General features: G+C 38.4%; 1 protein-coding gene across 2 annotated transcripts in view; it reads left to right on the top strand.

Moving 5' to 3' along the window:
* GABPA (GA binding protein transcription factor subunit alpha) overlaps positions 1–21,802 on the top strand; it is a 40,324-nt gene extending 18,522 nt beyond the window's left edge. For both annotated transcript variants that reach the window (XM_015081663.3, XM_027041776.2), the window contains exons 6-10: positions 8,056–8,250; positions 12,618–12,671; positions 13,611–13,751; positions 13,987–14,179; positions 18,187–21,802. In XM_015081663.3, coding sequence (XP_014937149.1) covers positions 8,056–8,250; positions 12,618–12,671; positions 13,611–13,751; positions 13,987–14,179; positions 18,187–18,415 — 812 coding nt within the window. In that variant the 3' untranslated portion in view covers positions 18,416–21,802. The remainder of the gene's footprint in view (positions 1–8,055; positions 8,251–12,617; positions 12,672–13,610; positions 13,752–13,986; positions 14,180–18,186) is intronic.
* Positions 21,803–22,051: the final 249 nt, after the last annotated feature.

Below are 22,051 nucleotides of genomic sequence, written 5' to 3'. Positions count from 1 at the left end.
TTTTTTTTATCCCCTTTGGACAAATATTTTTGCAGATGTTGGGAATACAAAGAAATTTAAAAAATCTGCCTTCAAGGTGTTCATAATGTAGTTGAAGACAGAGAAGCTAAGTGAAAGGAAATAGTTGCCATAAAAGGTAGCATGGTTTTAAGCTGTAACTTACATATATAAAGGGAATATGCTGTCACAGTCTCAAGGGATCACAGTGGCCTGTGTGGAAACTGGGAAAGGTTTATTACAGACAAAGAAACTGATGGACAGAGAAGGGCAGACCAGACAGGAAACACATGTGCAAAAGTTAGACATGGGAGTGAGTAGTCAGGAGTAGTGAGGCTTGGTGGAGTTAACTCTCAACAGTATAGAGCTGTTTTGATTGATGGACGTGACCACGTGGTGGGAGTGCATGGCATATGTTGGTGCACATAGAGACCGAATGAAGGGAAAACAGAGGCATGTTATAGTTGAGTTGTGGCTAGGTGATCATGTCTAGGTCAGCTTAAACTTGATAATTTCTGGGGAAAGAAATGAATGAAAATAGTGATGGGGCTGAGCAGCTGACTCATGGATTGTGTGAGGGTAGAGAGGAGAGATTCAAGTACTGATGCAGCTTCTCAGGCTTGGGTGCGTATAGGGTAATCCTGATACTGATGAGAATTGGTGACATCTTCATTACATGTTTAGTGAACTGTATATGCCAGGCATCATGTTAAATGCTGGGCTCTTGATGGTGCATAAGAAAGATAGTCCATGCCCTCCGGAGCTTAAGTGGGAGAGTTGGGGAAGTCTGGTATTGGGAAGATTTTTTTCAAGGGAAAGTGGTTCTACTTTTGAAAATACCTACTTAACTAAAGGTAACCAGAAAGTATTTTCAGGTATACAAGATTTGGACTGGAGATAAAGATGTTTTCTGGGACTCCACTGTGTTGAATTTATATTGAAGCCATAGAGTATGTGCAGTCTCTGATGGAGAGAGAGAAAATGGAAAGGAACACAGTGTGCAAGACTGGTTCCTGGAGCTTGTCAGAATTTCAGCTTGAGGAGAAAAGAAGGGAGACACGGAATGGCTGAAGACATAGAAGGAAAACAAGAAATGTATATAGTGACTGTGAAATTGAGAAAGAGTTTTAGATGGGCAAGAATCTCCACACTGCCAGCAAAGTAAAAAAATGCCAACTGAGTAGTATCTGTTAAATTTGGTGATCAGAGGTTTATTGGTAGATTTAGAAAAAAGTAACTGTAGAGTTAAAGATGAGTTACAGGAAATAAATAGACATGGAAATGGAAAAAACTGAATATTAACCTTTGATGGGGAGGGCAAATGGGAAAAGTGTTGAGAGAATAAGTAAATAATTTTGAAGGCTCAAGAGTTGTTGATAAGCTGAGTATTTGTAGATAAAATGATATGGCACTAGCTGGAAAAGGGTAGATGAAGAAAGCCAGGAGAGGGACTTTTAATTGGCAACATAAGAAGGTAAGTCCAGTTTGGAGGAGATCAAGCTGTTCCTCAGAGACGGTGTAGTTGACAGTATTCTTACCTATTTTTGACGTGTGGAAGCCAGCATAGATGTTGTACTTGACCTTCTTGTTACTGAGTCACCCCTGAGAGGGGAAATGCTGAGAAGGAAAGAAGGAGCATAAAAACATTTGAAATAATATTTTATGGTTTGCTAGACTTGCAACAAGAACCTTTTGGGGAGTAGAATCCTTTTTTTTTTTTTTTTTTTTTTTTTTATATAATTTATTGTCAAGGTAGCTAACACACAGTGTATACAGTGTGCTTTTGGTTTTGGGGGTAGATTCCGTGATTCATTGCTTACATACAACACCCTGTGCTCATCCCAAGAAGTTCTCTCCTCAATGCCCATCACCCATTTTGCCTTCTCCCCCGAGGAGTGGAATCTTTTATGGAGAGTAATATTTAAAAATGAATTGTAGAGAGCAAGATTATAAACTTTGACTCAAAGTTCCTACCAAGGGTATTATTTACTTAGAATAAAGCTCTTTTCAAACACTTGACATTTATTTAGGTATAGGAAGATTTTTTTTAAATCATTGTTTTTTTTTTGTTCCTAAAATCATTAGCAACTGGAAAGTTTTAGGAATGTAATTACTGTTTTCTTAGGAAACTATCGTTTCAGGTTTCTTTCTGCACGTAAGGGTAGTCATTTTGCAATTGCTTGTTAATTCTGTGCAAAATTGAAATATGGCTGACTGGTCGTAGCTACTTTAAATCTCTTTGAAATATTGGTCCACATTGGACAGTTCCTTAAAGTTCATTTTATACGTATCAGTTTTATATCTTGACAGAAGCTTAGAACCACCTGTTCATATATGTACAATCCCTTCACTTTTAGATTTTTCCAGGACTCTAACTATTTTCCTGCTGTTTTGTTTTTGTTTTGTTTACTATTTCACATTTAAAAGCTGTAGATGAAACTCAATGAATTTATAGTAGTTAGAAGTCTGGTCAAATGGGATGTTCAAACTGACTAAAAGTATTTATTCTTGTCCTTTTTTAATAAGAATATTAAAAAGATGACTATATTTATTTTTATTTTTTCTTTCAGTTGTTTGAATAATTAAGAAAGATAGTCACGTTTTTGGCTCCCCAAATTGTCAAATATTAACATTTTAAAATATCACAAGTGTTGGGGCACCTGGGTGGCTCAGTCAGTCGAGCATCCGACTTCAGCTCAGGTCATGATCTCATGGTTCATAGGTTCGAGCCCCATGTCAGGCTCTGTGCTGACAGCTTGGAGCCTGCTTCAGATTCTGTGTCTTCCTCTCTCTGTCCCCCTGCTCATGTCTCTCTCTTTCTCTCTCCCTCAAAAATAAACATTAAAAAAAAATTTTTTTAGTACTACAAGTGTAAAATACCTGGTACAAAAAGAGAAGAATATAAAATTGTTTATGTTGATTACATGCTGAAATAACATTTGGATTCATTGAATGAAATTATTGTTAAAATAAATTTCACCTAATTTCTTTATTTTTTAATGTAGCTGTTAGAAAATTTTTAAATTACATAGTACCCTGCATTATATTTCGTTTGGACAGCTGCTGATCTAGACAATTGTAGCCTTCAGTTCTGGGAAATTTTCCTGTATTAGCCTTTTGATAATTACTTTCTGTGTTTTTCTTTTCTTTTTTCTGAAATTCCCGTTCAATCTCATGGGCTGATCCTCTGTGTCTTTACTCTTCCACTTGTCATTTCTGTATCTGTCTGTACAACTTTGCCAAATTTCTTGTCTTTATATAACAACCTGTCCTGAGAGTTACTTTCACTTTACAAGGACTCTTGATATTTGTTTGTTGATTTTAGTATTCTGAGCTCAGTATTATGGATATCATGTTTTCTCTTACCTCTCTGAATATTTTCATCGTTGTGTTGGGGTTTGTAAAAATTTGTTTTCCATTTTGTTATGGCATTATTTCTGTCTTTTCTGGGTTCTATTTTTCTGTTTATTTTTGTTTGTTTTTAGACTCAAATATCTGATTATTCCTGCTCATCTGTTCATTGAGTGAATAACTTTTTTTTTAATGTTTAATTTTGAGAGAGAGAGAGAGAGAGAGAGAGACAGAGGTGAATGGGAGAGGGGCAAAGAGAGAGGGAGACAGAATCCGAAGCAGACTCCAGGCTCTGAGCTGTCAGCACAGAGCCCGATGCGGGGCTTGAACCCATGAACCACAAGATCATGACCTGAGCAGAAGTTGGATGCTCAACCAACTGAGCCACCCAGGCACCCCTAACTTTTTTTTAATGTTTACTTATTTTTGAGATAGCGTCAGCGGGGGAGGGGCAGAGAGAATGGGAGACAGAGTATCCAAAGCATGCTCTGCACGGACAACAGTGAGCCAGATGTGGGGCTTGAACTCATGAACTCTGAGATCATGACCTGAGCTGAAGTCAGATGCTCAACCGACTGAGCCACCCAGGCGCCCCAGAGTGAATAACTTTAAAGCTAATTAGTTTGAAGCTCTGGAAGGGGTTTCTTGACCATACACAGGTAAAATGGGGTATTGGTCATTTCATTAAAAGATTTGAAAGTGCCAGTATGTATAGCTCTTTTTCCTGGGTTTCTTTAACTTTTCTTGGAGAATTGGCCAAATACCTAACAGGGGTAGAACATTGCAGTGAGGATTTATGGTTGACTTGTATGTGAATGCTGCATTGTGGAAGTGGAAAAGGAAGGGCAGAGGGTCTCACTCTTCAGTTTGTAGACTTTTATTACTGGGATCTGTTCTCCCAAGATCTGTTTAATGTCTGTCACTGATCTTAAAGTGTTCCTGGGAGTGGGGGAAGGGTTATGGACATGTGTGTGGAGGGATGCTTCTGTTCAGTTGGCTCCTGAGAATGAAGGAGAGGCCCTGAAGGTTCTGACACCACCATACACTTAAAATCAGTCCCCTGATTTGTATTTCCCTGATGAGGAGCGATGTTGAGCATCTTTTCATGTGCCTGTTGGCCATCTGGATGTCTTCTTTATTATTTTTTTTTTTTATTAAAAAAATGTTTTTTTTAATGTTTATTTTTGAGAGACAGAGAGGGGCAGAGCATGAGTGGGCGAAGGGCAGAAGGAGAGGGAGACACTGAGTCTGAAGCAGGACCCAGGCTCTGAGCTGTCAGCACAGAGCCCAATGTGGGGCTCGAACTCACGAACCGTGAGATCATGACCTGAGCCAAAATCAGATGCTTAACTGACTGAGCCACCCAGGCGCCCCTGGATGTCTTCTTTAGAGAAGTGTCTATTCATGTCTTCTGCCCATTTCTTCACTGGATTATTTGTTTTTCGGGTGTGGAGTTTGGTGAGTTCTTTATAGATTTTGGATACTAGCCCTTTGTTCAATATGGCATTTGCAAATATCTTTTCCCATTCCGTCAGTTGCCTTTTAGTTTTGATGATTGTGTCCTTTGCAGTGCAGAAGATTTTTATCTTCATGAGGTCCCAATAGTTCATTTTTGCTTTTAATTCCCCAGCAATAGCACTGCTTGGAATTTACCCAAGGGATACAGGAATGCTGATGCATAGGGGCACTTGTACCCCATTGTTTATAGCAGCACTTTCACCAATAGCCAAATTAGGGAAAGAGCCCAAATGGCCATCAACTGATGAATGGATAAAGAAATTGTGGTTTATGTACACAATGGAATACTGCTTGGCAATGAGAAAGAATGAAATATGGCCTTTTATAGCAATGTGGATGGAACTGGAGAGCGTTATGCTAAGTGAAATAAGTCATACGGACAAAGACAGACACCATATGTTTTCACTCTCATGTGGATCCTGAGAAACTTAATAGAAGACCATGGGGGAGGAAAAGGAAAAATAAAAAGTTAGAGAGGGTGGGAGCCAAACCACAAGAGACTCTTAAAACCGAGAATAAACTGAGGGTTGATGGAGGGCAGGAGGGTGGGGAGGGTGGGTGATGGGCATTGAGGAGGGCACCTGTTGGGATGAGCACTGGGTGTTGTATGGAAACGAGTTTGACAATAAATTTCATATTAAAAAGAAAGAAAGAAAGAAATCAGTCCCCTCATTTACCATGTACACCTCTTCTGCTGCCTGGTGCCACCATGACCCGAGCCAATAAGGGGGTTCTGCAGGCAAGAAACTCTTCTTGCTGTATTCTCCTTGAAAGATATATTAGGTCATAGCTTCTCCTGCTTCACTGGATTTTCACTCTGCTTATGGTCTTCAAAAATAAGTTGAAAATCTCCCATCCATTTGTCATTTCCACTCATGGTCCTATGAGTTTACTTCTTTTAAAAAAATCCTTAACTATAATTTTACTAGGGTCTTAGAGAAAATAAGCAGGCGAATATGCATGGACAATTAGTTATGTTAAGAAGTCCTAACGTAGGAGAGAAGTCCTAATGTAGGACAGAAGTCCTAATGTTATTTAAGAAAACAAATCAGACTACTTCTATTTTCCCCCAACTTTTTTATCTTGACACTTTCTTCATGTTTTTGTAAAATGAGGTTACTTGAACTTTTAAAGGGAGTTGTGTTTCAGGATAGCTTCTCTAACTTCCCAGAACTCCTTCATCTGTTATTTTCAATTAATATTAAAAAATAGAGCCGGTAGGGGCCCCTGGCTGGCTCACACAGAAGAGCATGTGACTCTTGATCTTGGGGTCGTGTGTTCAAGCCCCCACGTTGCTTGTAGAGATTACTTAAATAAATAAAACTTTAAAAAAGAGCCACTTGCTTGCTCAGTTCCTGCCTGTTCCCTTACTCCACTTTTATCTGGACCTCCTCTCTCTTTTTCCTTGGTGCTCCTATGCTACTCAATTTCGATCCCATTCCCTCCGGTTTCTCCTCATTGTGGTCCACGCTCCTGGATGTGATCCGCAGGCTCAGGTTTTAGAGCTCACAGATGCTACACTGCCTCCAGCCCCTTCACCTTTACCTCAGACCTTTGGGCTCACCTGTTACTGGACTGGGCAGGACAGGTTGAGCTGCCGCTTTGGCTTGGCCTGTCGTGCTTTCAGTAAGAACTCCCTGGCTGTGTTCGCGGTCTCCCGTGCTCAGAATGAAGAATGGGTCACATGTCCCTTTGCTTCCTCCCCGCTTTGCTGTCTCCTGCGCAGATAACTGACACCATGAGGGTCTGTGACTGTTACAGCTTTGTCTTCACCTGTGTGTATTTGGGCTTTCCTGGGGATATCTTGTCACCTCGTTTTATTGTAAATATACCTGGATTTTTGGTTTTGCTCTCTAGTTGCTTTTAGTGGTATTTTTTTAACATGTGCATTTAGAGACATTAAAAAACTTCACTGCCATCCTCCTCCCTTCACCTCTTTGTGAAAAGATCAAATAAAAAATCAGTTCTGTGACTATCAATCCTCTATTATGTTTGACTCATTTTTTACTATAAACTGGCTCTTGATAAGTACCTAAATGTTTTTTCCCCACTTACTCCTATTGAATAGCCTGCAGCTTAGGGCACGTAACCAACGCTATTTGGATAGGTCATCTTCTCCATGCAGAAGTACCTGTATCAAAATTAATTCAGTCAGTATTTATTAAATTTATATGGGTAAAATACTCTGTTAGATGCCGGGGATACAATTAAATACTCGTGCATGTTGGCCTTCCTTTTCATTTGTGAATTCAATTAGATAGTAACAAATGATGAGGAAAATGAATTTATTTGTATTTACTTTTTATAGATTTAACAAATTATGCATAAGGCATTGTGGTAAACGCTGAAGATACAGTGGTTTACAAGACACAGCCCTTATATTCAAGACCTTAACGTGTTACAGGGAAAGACAGCTGAGTAAACATGCAATTTGCATGTTGTAAGTGCCACCAAAGGGTAGAGATACAGGAGCACTAGCTTTTTACAAGAAGCAAAAGGGAGGAAAGATTATGTTGTGCACATTTTGGAGAGTAAGTCTAGCTCCTCAAAAGCCCCTTAGGGATTTTTTTGGGTTTTTTTCAGTGCACCAAATTGTACACAGCTACAAAATAATGTTTGAAACTTGAATAACTTAACCCCATTCTCTCTAAAGTAATCACATATTTTATTCTTCCAGTTGACCCATTGGAGAGCAATTTTATACTGTTTTTCTTAGTAAAACTCCAGACTAACAGATGTAAAACCAGATGAAGTCATTACAAATTTAGGTTGAAAAATTCAAAAGGAGCTGAGGAGAAAATACATCATTAAAATTTATTTAGGGGCACCTAAGGTGGCTCAGTCGGTTAAGCATCCGACTCTGGATCACAGCTTGGGCAGGTCACGATCTCACAGTTCATGAGATTGAACCCCGCATCGGGCCCTGCACTGACAACACGGAGCCTGCTTGGGGTTCTCTCTCTCCTCCCTCTGCCCCTTCTCGGTGCCCCCACCCCTCTCTCTCTCAAAGTAAATAAACTTTAAACAAATGTTTTTTTAATTTTATTTGAGTTTATATACTTGGGGAAAAAAACCTGTCTGGATTTTATCTCCATATATATGTGTGTATTTATACGTATTGACAAATTAACCGTGAATTCATGTAGTGTCGAGATAGAGCTAGGCTAATGGTAATATTTTTCTCTTTAGATCCTATACAGTGGTCCACAGACCAAGTCCTGCACTGGGTGGTTTGGGTAATGAAGGAATTCAGCATGACTGATATAGACCTTACTACACTCAACATTTCCGGAAGAGAATTATGCAGTCTCAACCAAGAAGATTTTTTTCAGCGAGTCCCTCGGGGAGAAATTCTGTGGAGTCATCTGGAGCTTCTTCGAAAATGTATAAAATTTAAGTTATTACCTATTTGAGTTGTAACTTCAGTTTAATTTTATTTCGTTATAATTTTGTCTTCATTGTGCATTGTGGTCATTGATAATAGCAATAATAATTAACACTTAATTGTATAAGGCTGTGCTGGGAGCTTTCTATGCATTATCTCATTTAATCCTTCTAATGCCACAGATCCTTACTTTCCCTATTTTTTACATAGGAAAGTGAGGCTTAGCTCCACAGGGTAAAAGGCTAGGGAGTGGCAGGGCCAGGATCCAAAACCAGGCTGGTGAACACTAGAATCTCAGTTCTTAAGATGGTGTGCCGCATACTTCGCTCTCTTCATAAATTTTAGTCATTGACTTTTATTTCATCCATCAGTTCTTTCATTTACTGTTTATCTTCTAGAAATTTAAGATTGTCCACAGATGTCTCTGTTTCTTTTTATCATTAGTGGAATTAAATCTTCTACAATTTCTTTTAATTGAATGGGATCTTAAGAGAAAGAAGTGTAAGTGTGCATCCCTCCATCTCTAATCGAAAGCAGCTGGTTATAAGTGTTTCCATGTTGGCTCCACAGACATTATTATTATGATTAAGTGACTATATAGAGAAATTAGAAACTACTTGGCTGACCAACAAAAAGCTCAAGTAAATGCAAATTATTTTGTTTGAATTTTAATCCCTCTTAATCCACTTTAATCCAACAGTGACTATCTGTTAAAATATTTTAGCAGTAACCTGTTCCCTAACACCCAGTTTAGAGGCCAGAAATGCTAACCAGACACACATACTTTTCAGAATGGGTGAACAGGACAAACTCTGACTTTGTTTTTGTAATGGTGTATAAAGGTACCTGGTAGGGTTTATTCTGTTATGTGCCCAGTAAAAGAACAGCTCAGGTTGGAGGGATTTTACATAGTAATTGACCGCCTGGGGTGCATTCTCTACTGCTGAGTAAGAAATGAGCTCTGGAGACAGGGTTTTTCCTTCACTGATTATAGTTTGTCTCTTTTATGGAATCTCTTAAATATTGGAAAACATATCTATGACACTGACTCACTACATTCGTTACATTTACAGGGTTTATTTCCAGTTTTTCTTAATAGGTAAAGAAATTAAATGTTCTAGCTGAAGTTTTGTCCTTGATTTCACGGTTTTTTTCCTCCTTCGTGCCTTTCAGATAAATAACGAAAACTCTTGAATTGTTTCAGATTTTTAGCATATGAGTCATGTTTACTGAAATGTTTTCATATACGAACTCTAAAGATTAGGACAGGACAATGACGGTGCTTAGACTGCAGTTTTGATTTTTCTCAGATTGGCGGGTTTTCTCTCTCCCGGAGGGCAGCACTTTGTTGTGGCTGTCTGGTTCTCCTAGTGCCTCCCAAAATCTTTAAAGCTCATTCAGCGACTTTTCCTGGTATGGGGAGTAGAGGAATCTCGTCTATCTGTTCATTCATTTCCTTGAAGTGGAGTGGGTCTTCCTCGGAAAAACTCTGCCCTGGAATGTTATTTTCAAAATAACAAAGCCCCACAGCTTAGATAAGTATCTTGCAAATTCCTTGCTTATCTGGCCATGGTTCTTTGCTTTGTCCTGGCAAGGAAGGTCCCATCTGGTTTGGGATCCTAATGCCCAGTTCTGAATTGGGGGATTGGTAGGTTGATGTGTAAAGGCTATTTCTGGCAGATTTTCTGTAATTCACAAGCCTCATTTCCCAGAACAGGCTTTTCTGAGCACAGTCAGGTACCCTGGCCCGTCTTGTAGCGTGAAGTCTATAGCATATGTCTTACGAACCCGGCATCTATCATCTAGTCGTCCTCCATGATCTTTCAAGAAGAAGCAGTGCTGCACAGACAGAGCTTCTTCTTCATTTATGTTAGATTCTCCACCTGGGTCACCCCCACCTTCCTGCAGTTCATCTGGAAACTTCATCCGAGTCCTGCTGTACTGGTGAGGATAATTAGGAATATTCCATTACTGACAGCTTTTTGAAGAGCCTCTTGAAATGCTGTCACCAAAGCCAAAGCTCTCAGTTTGCAGAGGACCTCCTTTAGGAAAAAGAATTGCCTTGTATCTTTAGTGTCTAAAGTTTCTTCATAAAATGGATTCATTTCACCCAGAGCGCTGCCTCTTAGGATGATTCTTTTGTACGTGGCCAGGATTTGAGGGCTACAGTAGAGGAATATGATAGTAGTCTGTGTGGTCTTGAACCCAGTTTTCAAAACCTCCTCTGTGTTGTGCCTTAATCTTGAGAGTTCCCAGGAGACAGACCAAACTCCATTCTGAGACTCAGAGCTTAGAAGCTGATCTTACAAGTTGGTAACACATGGGTTTTGCGATGGTGACTCCCTGTGTTGCCTCTTTTTTTTTTTAATATATTTTTTAAATATTTATTTATTTATCTTTGAGAGAGAGAGAGAGAGAGAGAGAGCATGGGAGTAGGAGGCGGGTGGGGAATCCCAAGGTGGCTCCACACTGTCAGCACAGAGCCCAGTGCGGGGCTCAGTTTCATGAACTTGTGAGATCATGACCTGAGCTGAAATCAAGAGTCAGGCGCTCAACTGACTGAGCCACCCGGGTGCCCTTCTTTTGCCTCTTTTTAGGCTAGGGCATCTGTGTTCATTTAAGCCACAAATGGAACAATTTCTGTTTCAGTAGCACTTTGCTTCTTCAAGGTGCCTTTATAAAATTTGGGGGGAAATCTACAAATGTGGGCATGGATTTTTCTTCAAGAGAGACAACAGTTCTTGAGGAGAATGCTCAGAACTAGGAATCTGGATGAAATAGTAACATCTTCAGTTTCTGGAAAGTTAAGCTTTGTTTCATGCATTATGCTTTTTTGTTTGTTTAAGTTTATTAATTTATTTTGAGAGAGAGAAAGCACAAGTCAGAGAGGAGCTCTGAGAGGAAGAGAAAGTCCCAGGCAGGCTCTGCATTGTCTATACGGAGCCTGACACAGGGCTTGAACCCACAAACTGCGAGATCATGACCTGAGCCGAAGTCAGACACTTAACCAACTGGGCCATCCAGGCACCCTCGGCATTGTGCTATTTGAAAGCATTTTTCTTTAATCCTCATAACAACCTTGTGAGGTGATGGGTGGGGATATCTCATTTAAACATGAGGAAATTAATGTTTAAGTTGGTTGAATAATTTACCAAAGTCACACAGCCAGTAAGTGAGGGCTAAGATCAGAACGAAGATCTATCCAGGCCAGTCCCATATAATTGTATAATCCCCCAAACTCAGGACCCCCAAAGAAAGCTCCCTTCTGACAGGTAGGGTTTAGACTTCTTTTCAGTTTCTCAGCGCTTCCCAGTTCTGTGTGCCTGGAACCGGGCCCTGGCATGGCGCCCTAAGTAGCGCTGTGTTGGGTGCCCAGGCTCTAGGACTCACTCAGTACACAGGTGATTGCTGGTAGGAACAATTTCAAGAGAAAAGAATCCAATCCATGATGGACACTAAATAGGTTGAAGTGTTAGAGACTGGGAAATAGGAACTCTTGTTTAAGAAATAAAGAATAGGGGGCACCTGGGTGGTTCAGGCAGTTGAGCGTCCGATTTCAGTTCATGATTTCGCCGTTCGTGAGCTCAAGCCCCACATTGGGCTCACTGCTGTCAGAGCAGAGCCCCCCTCAGATCCTCTGTCCCCCGCTTTCTCTTCCACTTCCCCGCTTGTATGCTCTCTTTCTCTCAAAAATAAATAAATCTTTAAAAAAAAGAAAGAAAGGGTAGCAAAAGATGAGTGATGAATGGTTCTCTAAAGGGTTATATTAGGACTTTTTTACAATGTAACTCTCATATGAGAGCTATATTTGTAACCATTATTACATTATTTGATTCACTTGTGACTTTTAGGACCACTACAATTTTATTGAAAATTTAGCTCTTTAAGAAGGAGCCTTTATAAAGTTAAAGCAATCTTATTCAAAACTTTTATCCAGTCTGTTAGATTAATAAATTATGAAGATCTGTCATCTTGACTGAGAACGTACATCTAAAGAATGTAGATCTAAGCCATTTCAGTGTGGTGTATATAGTCTCATCTTTGATCTGATCTTGAAGAGTCCCCTGTTTTACATGGTTTTATACAGAAGGAGATATAGATACAGATATTTATGTTTAGAAAACTGTGATTCTCTGAATAACTTTTCTTACCATTCAAAGAATTAGAGCTTTCCATCTGCTGCTTGTCTTAAAAATATCTTTTCCTTGCAAAGTGACTATCAAGTATTTCTTAGGTTATTGTGCCAATGAGTTTTGTTGAATGCTTTGCTTTTTTGTTTGGTTGGTTGGTTCGGGTGGGTTTTACTAACTTGAGTTTGATTTTCTGGATTTAAATATAAACAGAAATTTTTATGTATGTTCTTCAGATGTGTTGGCAAGCCAAGAACAACAGATGAATGAGATAGTTACAATTGATCAGCGTGAGTATTCATGCACATAACATGTGGCCCATTTGTCAGTAAGAAATTTTTTTTTTTAATTCACTGCAAGGTAATAAAAAGAAAAATTAATTTTTAAACTTTTTATGAAATATTTCAGACATACCAAGAAATGAAGTATAACCATTTATGTGCACCGTAAGAATTAGAACTTTTATATATCGCGTTAAATGACTGTCCTGAATTTGGTGTTTATTATTCTGTGCATATTTTATATTTTTATCAAGTAGGTAACCACACTTTATAGTATTGTTTTACACATATTTAAACTTTTTCGGTCAACTGATCATAAACTGTACATATCCTTCTGTAACTTGCTTTTTTGTTTGACAGTTATGAGACCCATATTGATACTTGGTGGTGTAATTTCATTCATTTTCACTGCTGTTAAATATTGTTTTTAAAACTCTGTGACTGGCACTGAATGAGTATTTGTAAGAATGAGTGAGATTCTCTATCCCAGGAGTTCTATGCTCCCCACCTGATGAGGGATTACCGTAGCTTTTCTCCAAGTGGGGGCAGGGGTTTGCTCTCGCCAGCAGTGCATGGAAGTTCTCGTTTGTCCATATTTTCTCCAACATTTGACACACTGTTGTTAATGAAGAAACATTTTGAAAACAAACGTTTTCATAATTCTTTGCCTAACATATACACACCACTAAGTTAATTCCAAATAAGATCAACACTTACTCCTCAAGTTAAGATTCGCAAACCATACAGCAAACATCATACCTTATCCCCTGAACTTTTTTGGCAATTTTGTTCAAAACTGTTGTGGATTAAGGCTTTTTTGAAACGAGGCCTTTTGTTGAGCTAATTAGAGGGGCATTAGTAAAACTAACTGCATTCTGTGTCTTTCAGTAATTTTTTTCACTGCTTGTTGTGGAAGAGAAGAAAATCTCTCCTTGTTTTTCTTTGCAGCTGTGCAAATTATCCCAGCATCCGTGCAGTCTGCTACACCAACGACCATTAAAGTCATAAATAGTAGTGCAAAGGCAGCTAAAGTACAGAGAGCTCCAAGGATTTCAGGAGAAGATAGAAGTTCTCCTGGGAACAGAACAGGTATTTTTGCATTATCTAATGGTATTTTAAAATTTGTCAAATTAATGTGTATTTCATTTCATTGTATGAAAATGTGAATATGCTATTTCCCTGGCAGTATTTAAACAGCATTTGTAAACAAATGTATTTTTAGCATGGCTGGGAATGAATGACCAAGAGAGTCTCTGTTTGTTGTCTTTGGCCTGCTGTTAATTCATAGCACTGTGGTCAGCACTTGTCCTTCTTGTCCATGTAGGAAACAATGGCCAAATTCAACTATGGCAGTTTTTGCTAGAACTTCTTACTGACAAGGATGCTCGAGACTGCATTTCTTGGGTTGGTGACGAAGGCGAGTTTAAGCTAAATCAGCCTGAACTGGTTGCACAAAAATGGGGACAACGTAAAAATAAGCCTACAATGAACTATGAGAAACTAAGTCGTGCATTAAGGTAGGCGATGATTTTTTTTTTCTTTTTAACATTAAACCTTTCTAAAAAATGACCCCAGAAAGCTAAAGGTTTTACATTTATGTTAAAAATGACTTTTTACAAAGATCTTTAGTGATAATTTTGAGGAACAGTTTCCTTAAAAGATGATTCCAAGCTTACTTGTTTTTATCTGGTTGAAAAGAATATATGTGTTTAACTGTTTAATCTCTGAGTTTTCTGTCATTTACCTAACAGATAAAGATGCTGTCATTTGCAGAGGTGAATTGAGTGTAAAGTTTAGCAAAGATGCAGATATTTTCCCTTTTTTACAATTAGGTGCAAAAGATCGACCCATTCCTCTATTTTTTCTTCCCCTTCAGCCTGCCTAACTCTGAATATCCAACCTTCCCACTGAATTGGAATAGAATAAAATTATTTATAATATCCCATAACTTGTATGAATTTTTTTGACAGAATTACTCTCAGAAATTATGCTTACTACAGTGGGAAATTCAGTATGTTCATTTAAGTAACTGAGAAGTGGGATATATAGAAATATCATGGAATTACTGTTTTTTTGGAAGAGTGAATATAGTGTAAAATAGCTTTGCAATTTACCTCTGTATTTCTAAATAATATGCTTTTACTGCTACTTCATGATTCACTTGAACATTGTGAATTTCACACTGAGAGATTATGATTTACCTCCCATCACTACACACACACACACACACACACACACACACACACACACTTTCTCCACTCTCTTGTCATTACATAATTACATGGAAATTGTGGTTAGATCAGTATTCACAGTTATAGGATCATGGTCATGTGAGTACTGTTACAGGATTATTTACTTTTCCAAAATAGCATTCCTAAGTAACTAAAATGCTTTCTTTTCAATGTGCTTATCACTTACTAAGTCTCACACACTTTGCCAGCTATCTAAAGATCCTTTCCATATACTTAGAATTAAAACTTTCATTTTTGATGGTTGCTATGAATGTATAAATACAAGTCCCTTCAAAATTACACATAAATTATTAGAATTAATCATTAAGATGTCAGTTCTCCCCAGATTGATATTAAGTTTCAATGCAGAGACCATCTGGATAAGTGTCTTTGTAGAACTTGACTTGCTGATTGTAAAACATATATGGGAACATGAAGTGCGCAGTAAGCAGGGCATGTGAGGAAGGAGGGCAGTGCGGGAAGTGCTGGAAAGCTTCGACAGTAAGGCAGTGCATGGCTTGCTTAGGAGAGACGAACAGACCGCAGGTTACTACAATGGAGAGCCCACATAGAGCCAGGTATATAAGAGGATTTGATTTAAAGATGGCAGTGGGGGAAAGACTTGCTTTTCAATCAGCAGAGCCAGGACAGTTGACCCGCCATATGGACAAAGTGAAACTTGAGCCCTTCCTTATACTATACTAGAAATCGGTTCCATGTAGCAAATCGATAGGAAAACTAGAAAAAATATGCAAGAGACTTAAATAGACACTTCAGAATTTAGATGATACAAATGGCCAGTGACCATATGCCGTGGTGCACAACCTCATTCGTAATCAGGGAAACTTGGTTGGAAACCACCATAAAATGGCACAACACATATCTTCGAATGGCTAAAATGAAAAAGATCGCTGGTACCAGGTGTTGTGAGCACGGGGGTGCTTCTGCACTTTTGGTAGGGACGGATCCTGGAACCCAGCGGTTTCTCTCCTAAATATTTACCCATAGGAAGCGTCTGCATATGTCCGCACACATGCTCATAGCAGCATTATTTATAATATCCAGAAACCAAGTATCCGTCTGCAGGAGAGTAAATAAATGAATTATGGTAAACGAGAGTGGACTGTGTATCCAAGAAAATGAACAAAGCTACAAGCGCTGATACAAATGCAGTGTAATGTAATGTTCAGTCAAAGAATCAGACCCAAAAGACTGTATATGATTACATTTATGGTGTAAAGTTCAAGAAACGAAAACTAAATTGCAGAGTTTAGGGATGCACTTTTGGGTGATGAGAGTGTAAATACAAGCCATGAATTATCATCATGGAACAGGATCGGATTGTGTTTACCTTTTAGAGTAAAGGAGGGGTGGTGATTTCTGGGAAGGGCCTTGGAGGGATTCTGGGGGCTGGCAGTGTTCTGTCTCCTGACCTAGGTCGTAGTTAACAGTTCACTGAAATAAATCACTGAGCTGTTCACTTGGGTGTGCTGTTTATGTAATATAGGTCACAATTTAAAAGGTTAAAAAAAGACAAGTTTAAGAAAAATCCTATCCAGGAAAATACAGGTATTGTGTACCTTTCTACTTCATTGTAGAGAGGGTACAGATGTGATGCTTGCTATTAGGTGTGGTTGTATGATGCGTCTAGTAGATTGAAAGACACGTTAAGTAAAATTAAATTTAGTGTTTGTATTCTTTATCCGTTCTTACCAAGAGAAAGAAGATTATACCAACTCCGTTTTTCTCCTTGACATGTAAAGCCACTTTCTTCTTTTACGTTTTTCTCAAGTGTCTGTTACAGCCTTAAGTATTATGTAGAAATTTTCTTGAGAAGCCGAAATACGAATCTCGTTTTAAACTGGATGACAGGAAGTTGGTGGTTTTTGGGCTGAGATCTAAATTCTGTATTTACGTGATTGGCACAAAAGGAAACACAAGAACTGTGCCCACCCAGTGTGTGGTCTTTCTTACTGAGAGAGTCAACGTGACCGACTGTGACACTTTTGCTCTTCTGGAATTAAAGAAAAGTGACCTAATTTCCTGCATGTAGATCCGCCTTTTCACTAATGGGCTCCTGATTAAATTGAATGACTTTTGTAATGAAATCCTGCCAACTGTGGTAGTTTACACCACTGGTATTTGGGCAAATAGTCATTCCTTTCATAGCTGCTCATTGTCAGATTGGTAAGATGGGCAGTGCAGTTTTAAAACAAAGCCTTCACATTCCACCTGCCCAGATAAGTCTTGACTTACCTTTTCCCTGTTACTGGAATTGGCAGCGCATGACAGTAAATCAGGTCTGTTTTTCGGAGTATAAATCTAGCTCTATTTCCATCTCCATACAAACCAGCAGTAAGCTAGACTCCTAGAGGGTTTCCCACAGAGGCAACTCTTGTTTCTTTATGATGTCTTCTTTCCTGGTTTTCTGTATCCTGTCTTTCTTCTGGCCTTTTACTTCTACTTTTGAGGCTCCCTGTTAGATTTGGAGAACTTCTCTCCAAGTTGAGCCTTTACATATTAAAATGGTGATGGTGAAGGTGTGGCTGCATCACAAAGGGTTTTGTACAATGCAGAAAAGAAGGGGACATTCCCACAACCCATTGAATATGTATATTAAAATTTTCTTCTTATTATATGGGTTCTTAATTATTGACATAGCTTATACTTTATAGAGGGCTATGTGCCAGTCATTGTGTGCTAAGTAAGCACTCTGCAAAGATAATCCTTTTAATTCTCAACAATTCTGTGAGGGTAAGTACTATTTTTAACCTCATTGTATAGATGGGGAATAAAAACTTTGCGGGGCACCTGGCTGGCTCAGTCAGTACAACATCCGACTCTAGGATCTCAGGGTCATGAGTTCAAGCCCCCATTGGGTGCAGAGCCTACTTTAAAAAACAAAAACAACTTAGAGAAAATTTGGCTTTCCTGTGGTCACAAAATCACAAAGGTAGTTAAGTAGAGACGCTGGGTTTTGAATCTTGACATTCTGACCCCAGGCCCTTGTTCTTAGGTTCTGTGACCACTCCCACGGTTTTTTGTTTTGTTTAACATTGTTTATTTTTAAAGTAGTATTTTATCATAATTGTGGAAATGTGTTGAGCATTGAAATTTTAGTAAGTCATGTTTTGAAGTTTGCTTGGACCGTAACTTCAATGTTAATTGCTGTTGGGGTAGATGCAATACTCTACCAGGCTCCTGTTTATGGAAGAATCTGTGAAATATCGTAAGTAAGAAGTCCAAATTCTGTATTTTTTACATGGTCCCAATGTGTCCTTCTCTTTTTAAAGGTATTATTATGATGGGGACATGATTTGTAAAGTCCAAGGCAAGAGATTTGTGTACAAGTTTGTCTGTGACTTGAAGACTCTTATCGGATACAGTGCGGCAGAGTTGAACCGCTTGGTCACGGAGTGTGAACAGAAGAAACTGGCGAAGATGCAGCTTCATGGGATTGCCCAGCCGGTCACGGCGGTCGCCCTGGCCACTGCTTCTCTGCAAACGGAAAAGGATAATTGAGCCCCGACCTTCTGGGAGCCCAAGGTCTTTCTTAAACGTTAGAGCAAGTGTTGCTCTTACCTTTATTACTGAATTTGAATCTTCTTTTATTTCTAGACTGTACAATCTGATGCATGATTTTTTTATAAATGTTTCATACTCTTGTGAATTTGGATCTTTTTACTTTGAAGCATATATTTTAGAATACGTGTATGTTAAGGATCACCACAATGTCTTCAGCGTGAAGTCAGGCTCATTGTGGGATAGTTTGGTAACAGTCAGGAAAGCTAAACTGGTCAGTATTAATGTCTAGCCCTACCAAAAATAGCCAGTAGCATCTGAGGATGAAGAATGAATGAAGTATCTCCAGGAAACAGTCTGGCTTAACTATTTTTGAAAATATAACTGTTTCCCCTCTCTGCTGCTTTAGATGTTGCTTTACATAGAACCAGAAAGTGGAATTTTTCACAGCTACAGCATGTGTGCCTGTTTCATCTAATCAAGCAGAGCTAAAATATTCATATCAAATAAAACTATAATATTAATAAGTTACTAAACTGAGAGTATCAAGTTATTAAAATAGTTTATATATTTGCAAGCAAAGGACAATAAGAAGTCGACTGGCAGAAGAGCACTGCCGAAGAAGGAGATCCAGGTTGAAATCTGGCTTAACTCCAGCTAATTTTAAGGATTTTCTGTATAGATTATTCATAATGTCAGGCCAGGATTTAAATTATTTTAAGAGAGGCATTTAATTCTAATAAACCAACTATTACAAAAATCCTGAAATGATCTCTGTTTTTCCTGTCAGAGATTGAAAAAAACGGAAAGGTATACCTCAGCCAGAAAATAAAAGTTTGGTTTAGTTTGGTTTGGTATGGATTGCTTTGTTTCTTTCTTTGTTTTCATTGCCTATTCTGCCTGCAGGTGTATTATGCAAAAGCAGCTTATAGAGTCATTGTGTTTCTGATCAAAGGAAGCCTTGAAATCAGTCTGCAGTTAACCTTACCTTTCCAGACAACAACAAATTAGTTGCCAGCACATTTAAAAGGAAATTCTGACCTCCAGTATAGGCAAGTCTTCTCTCAAAACCAAATTTCCCATCTATTTAACTTTTTCCTTTTGAATATTATGTATGTGTGAGTACCCGTATATCTGTATACATGTCCAGTTGACCATTTTGTTGTATGTATAACTGTACACATATATGAATACATGATGATATTCAAAAGGAAATGTGTTTTAAAAGACAATACCTCATTTAAAAAAAAATTTTAATTACATGATCCCCATATCTATGAAAACGTCATCACAATCCAACACTAAACAGAAATCACTAGAAATGTCTTTCTTTTTTTGCTTGGTTTCCTTTCTTTTTTTCTTTTTGTTTTTTGTTTTAAGGCTGCGATACATGAATCGAAAGGAGATACTGGCAGAGAGCTTTTTAATCCTCTTAGAGCAGGAGATTGATTCTCAGATATTTCTTCATGCACCTTCTCCCTCATCATTTCCTTTATAGCATCTCCCTGAACAGCTTTATAAAAGCTCAGCTGATGCTTTTGTCTAACCCGGAGGAAAGGCGGTGGTAGTGAGTCAAGGAGGCATCGCTTGCAGTCGCTGCCACCAGAACCAGATGGTCGTTTGTGTTGAGCCGTAGCAGGAGGCGAAGTGAGGAACAAGCAGGAGAGGAAGGATCTTCTTTTGTGGTCACCTCAGATCGTGACTTGAAGTGCTGTGGCTGGAGGACTGCGTAATGTCAGTCCCTTTATATTATCAGGTCATTTAAGGCCCCCAGTAGATGCCGGAAAAAAATAAAACTTGTAGCTTCTATTTTTACCTTTTTATAAACACATACAGAAGAGACTGACAAACTATTAGTTTAATTTGGGCACGGCGACTGAAGAGTATCTGAGTAGAATGACAGCATGAAGTCCTGTATAGAAGCTCCAGGTTCACGTAAGAAATAGATCACTAAAAAGGTTTTGCCCCATCTTCTGGTCTGGAGCGTTGACACGTTGCTTATAGTTGTAAAACCATAAAAAAGTATACTCCTCTGGTATATTATCAGCAACTTAAAAGTTTTGACTTTAACATTTAAAATGCTTTTGCAGAGACATTATTTTAAAGTTTTAGCGAAGATGACAGACTTCCTCTATGTTGCAATTACACGTATATGTGTATTTTAAGGCAAGGAACACCCACGTTCTTTTAGATCCTAAAGGCAAACTATTGCTTCTTTTCTCTAAGTCCTCAGGTTCCTTTTTTTTTTTTTTAAATACATCCTACCCATTTTTCTTCCTTTGGCAGTTTTTATTCCCCATTATAACTTGAACAAGGATCATTCTCCTACAGGATCAGGTGCTATTTCTTTCTTCTTCATCTGTCATCATCACTTCGTATACTGTAACATAGGTGAAGTCATGAGACTCATTTCCCCAGTGGAATCAAGAAACTCGAGTGACTTTTTCTCAACTTACATATTAAATTGTTCCCATCGTCCGTGTTGAGGTTACAAATCATCAGAAAGCCAGGTAGTCTCTTCTTTTATTGAAAGATATAACTTGTGTCGTAAGAGAAAATAGAATTCATGTTATTCACTCTTTGCTGTTCTTATGAATAAATTTTCAATAGGAGAATTTACAGTATACTTAAAGGAAGAAAGAATCATTGGCCATCTTTTGTACCCTCTAAGTACAAAAATAAGGAAATGCCCGTTTTTGTTTTAAAACTTGTTTTCCGCATGAGGTTCTCCCTGAGCCAACTTTCATATGTACGTAGCCCTAAGTTGGAAAATGCGTGTTGATACTGGAAAGTCAGACACACTAAACAGAAATGCCGTGTGGTTGACCTTCACGTGGAACGACTGGCTCGACACGTTCTCGTGTGCGCATCCGTGTCCGTTAAGTACTTGTTTTTCTGTCCCGATTAATGGGGACACTCGAGTATGATACTCCTTTCAAGGGCTGTACCTCCCATCACTTTGGGTGAGGTCAGCTGTTTTCCATACTCATCGTTTTATGCTACCGCCTTTTAAAAAGAACTAGTGTATCTTTGAAATAGCACAAAAATGTTTTAAGATTCATAATTACCAAACAACCTGTGACTAACTTAATGTCTTCACATCTAGAAGGTGTAAAAATATTGATATTTCAGTGATATTTCACTTGCCGCCAGAAAAAAAAAAACATTCTCAGTCTTTTGTAAAAGGAAGGAGGATTTTTGCCTACATTTTTACTCTTTAAATAAAGACACTTATACGGTCATAATAACAATTATGTATTTCTTTGTGGGTTTTATTTTTTTTGTAATTTTACATAAAACAGTTATTTTCTATTTTTACTCAGATAAAATATTTGTGCATAAAATGTAAAAATAGTAATATGAGAAAAATAAAACTATTATACAGTATATTTCTGTGTTTTTGGAAGTTTTTTTCCCTGCATAAAAAAAATGGTTGTCAAATTCCTGGAATATTGGGTTGGAGGAAAATATGACCGTCCACATCTGCTGTATTGTGCATGAGTCCCATGTACTTAACTATCGATTTGGGAAGAACTGACTCCACAACTAAAGTTAGATGTTACAGTTTAGTCTTTATTTTTTAAGTTTATTTATTTAGTTATTTTGAGAGAGAGAAAGAGCAGGAGTGGGGGAGGG

This window comes from Acinonyx jubatus, chromosome C2 (assembly GCF_027475565.1).
Source record: "Acinonyx jubatus isolate Ajub_Pintada_27869175 chromosome C2, VMU_Ajub_asm_v1.0, whole genome shotgun sequence".
Classification (NCBI taxonomy): domain Eukaryota; kingdom Metazoa; phylum Chordata; class Mammalia; order Carnivora; family Felidae; genus Acinonyx; species Acinonyx jubatus.
Note: the sequence above shows the minus strand (reverse complement) of the source record. Positions and strands in the feature narration are given on the sequence as shown.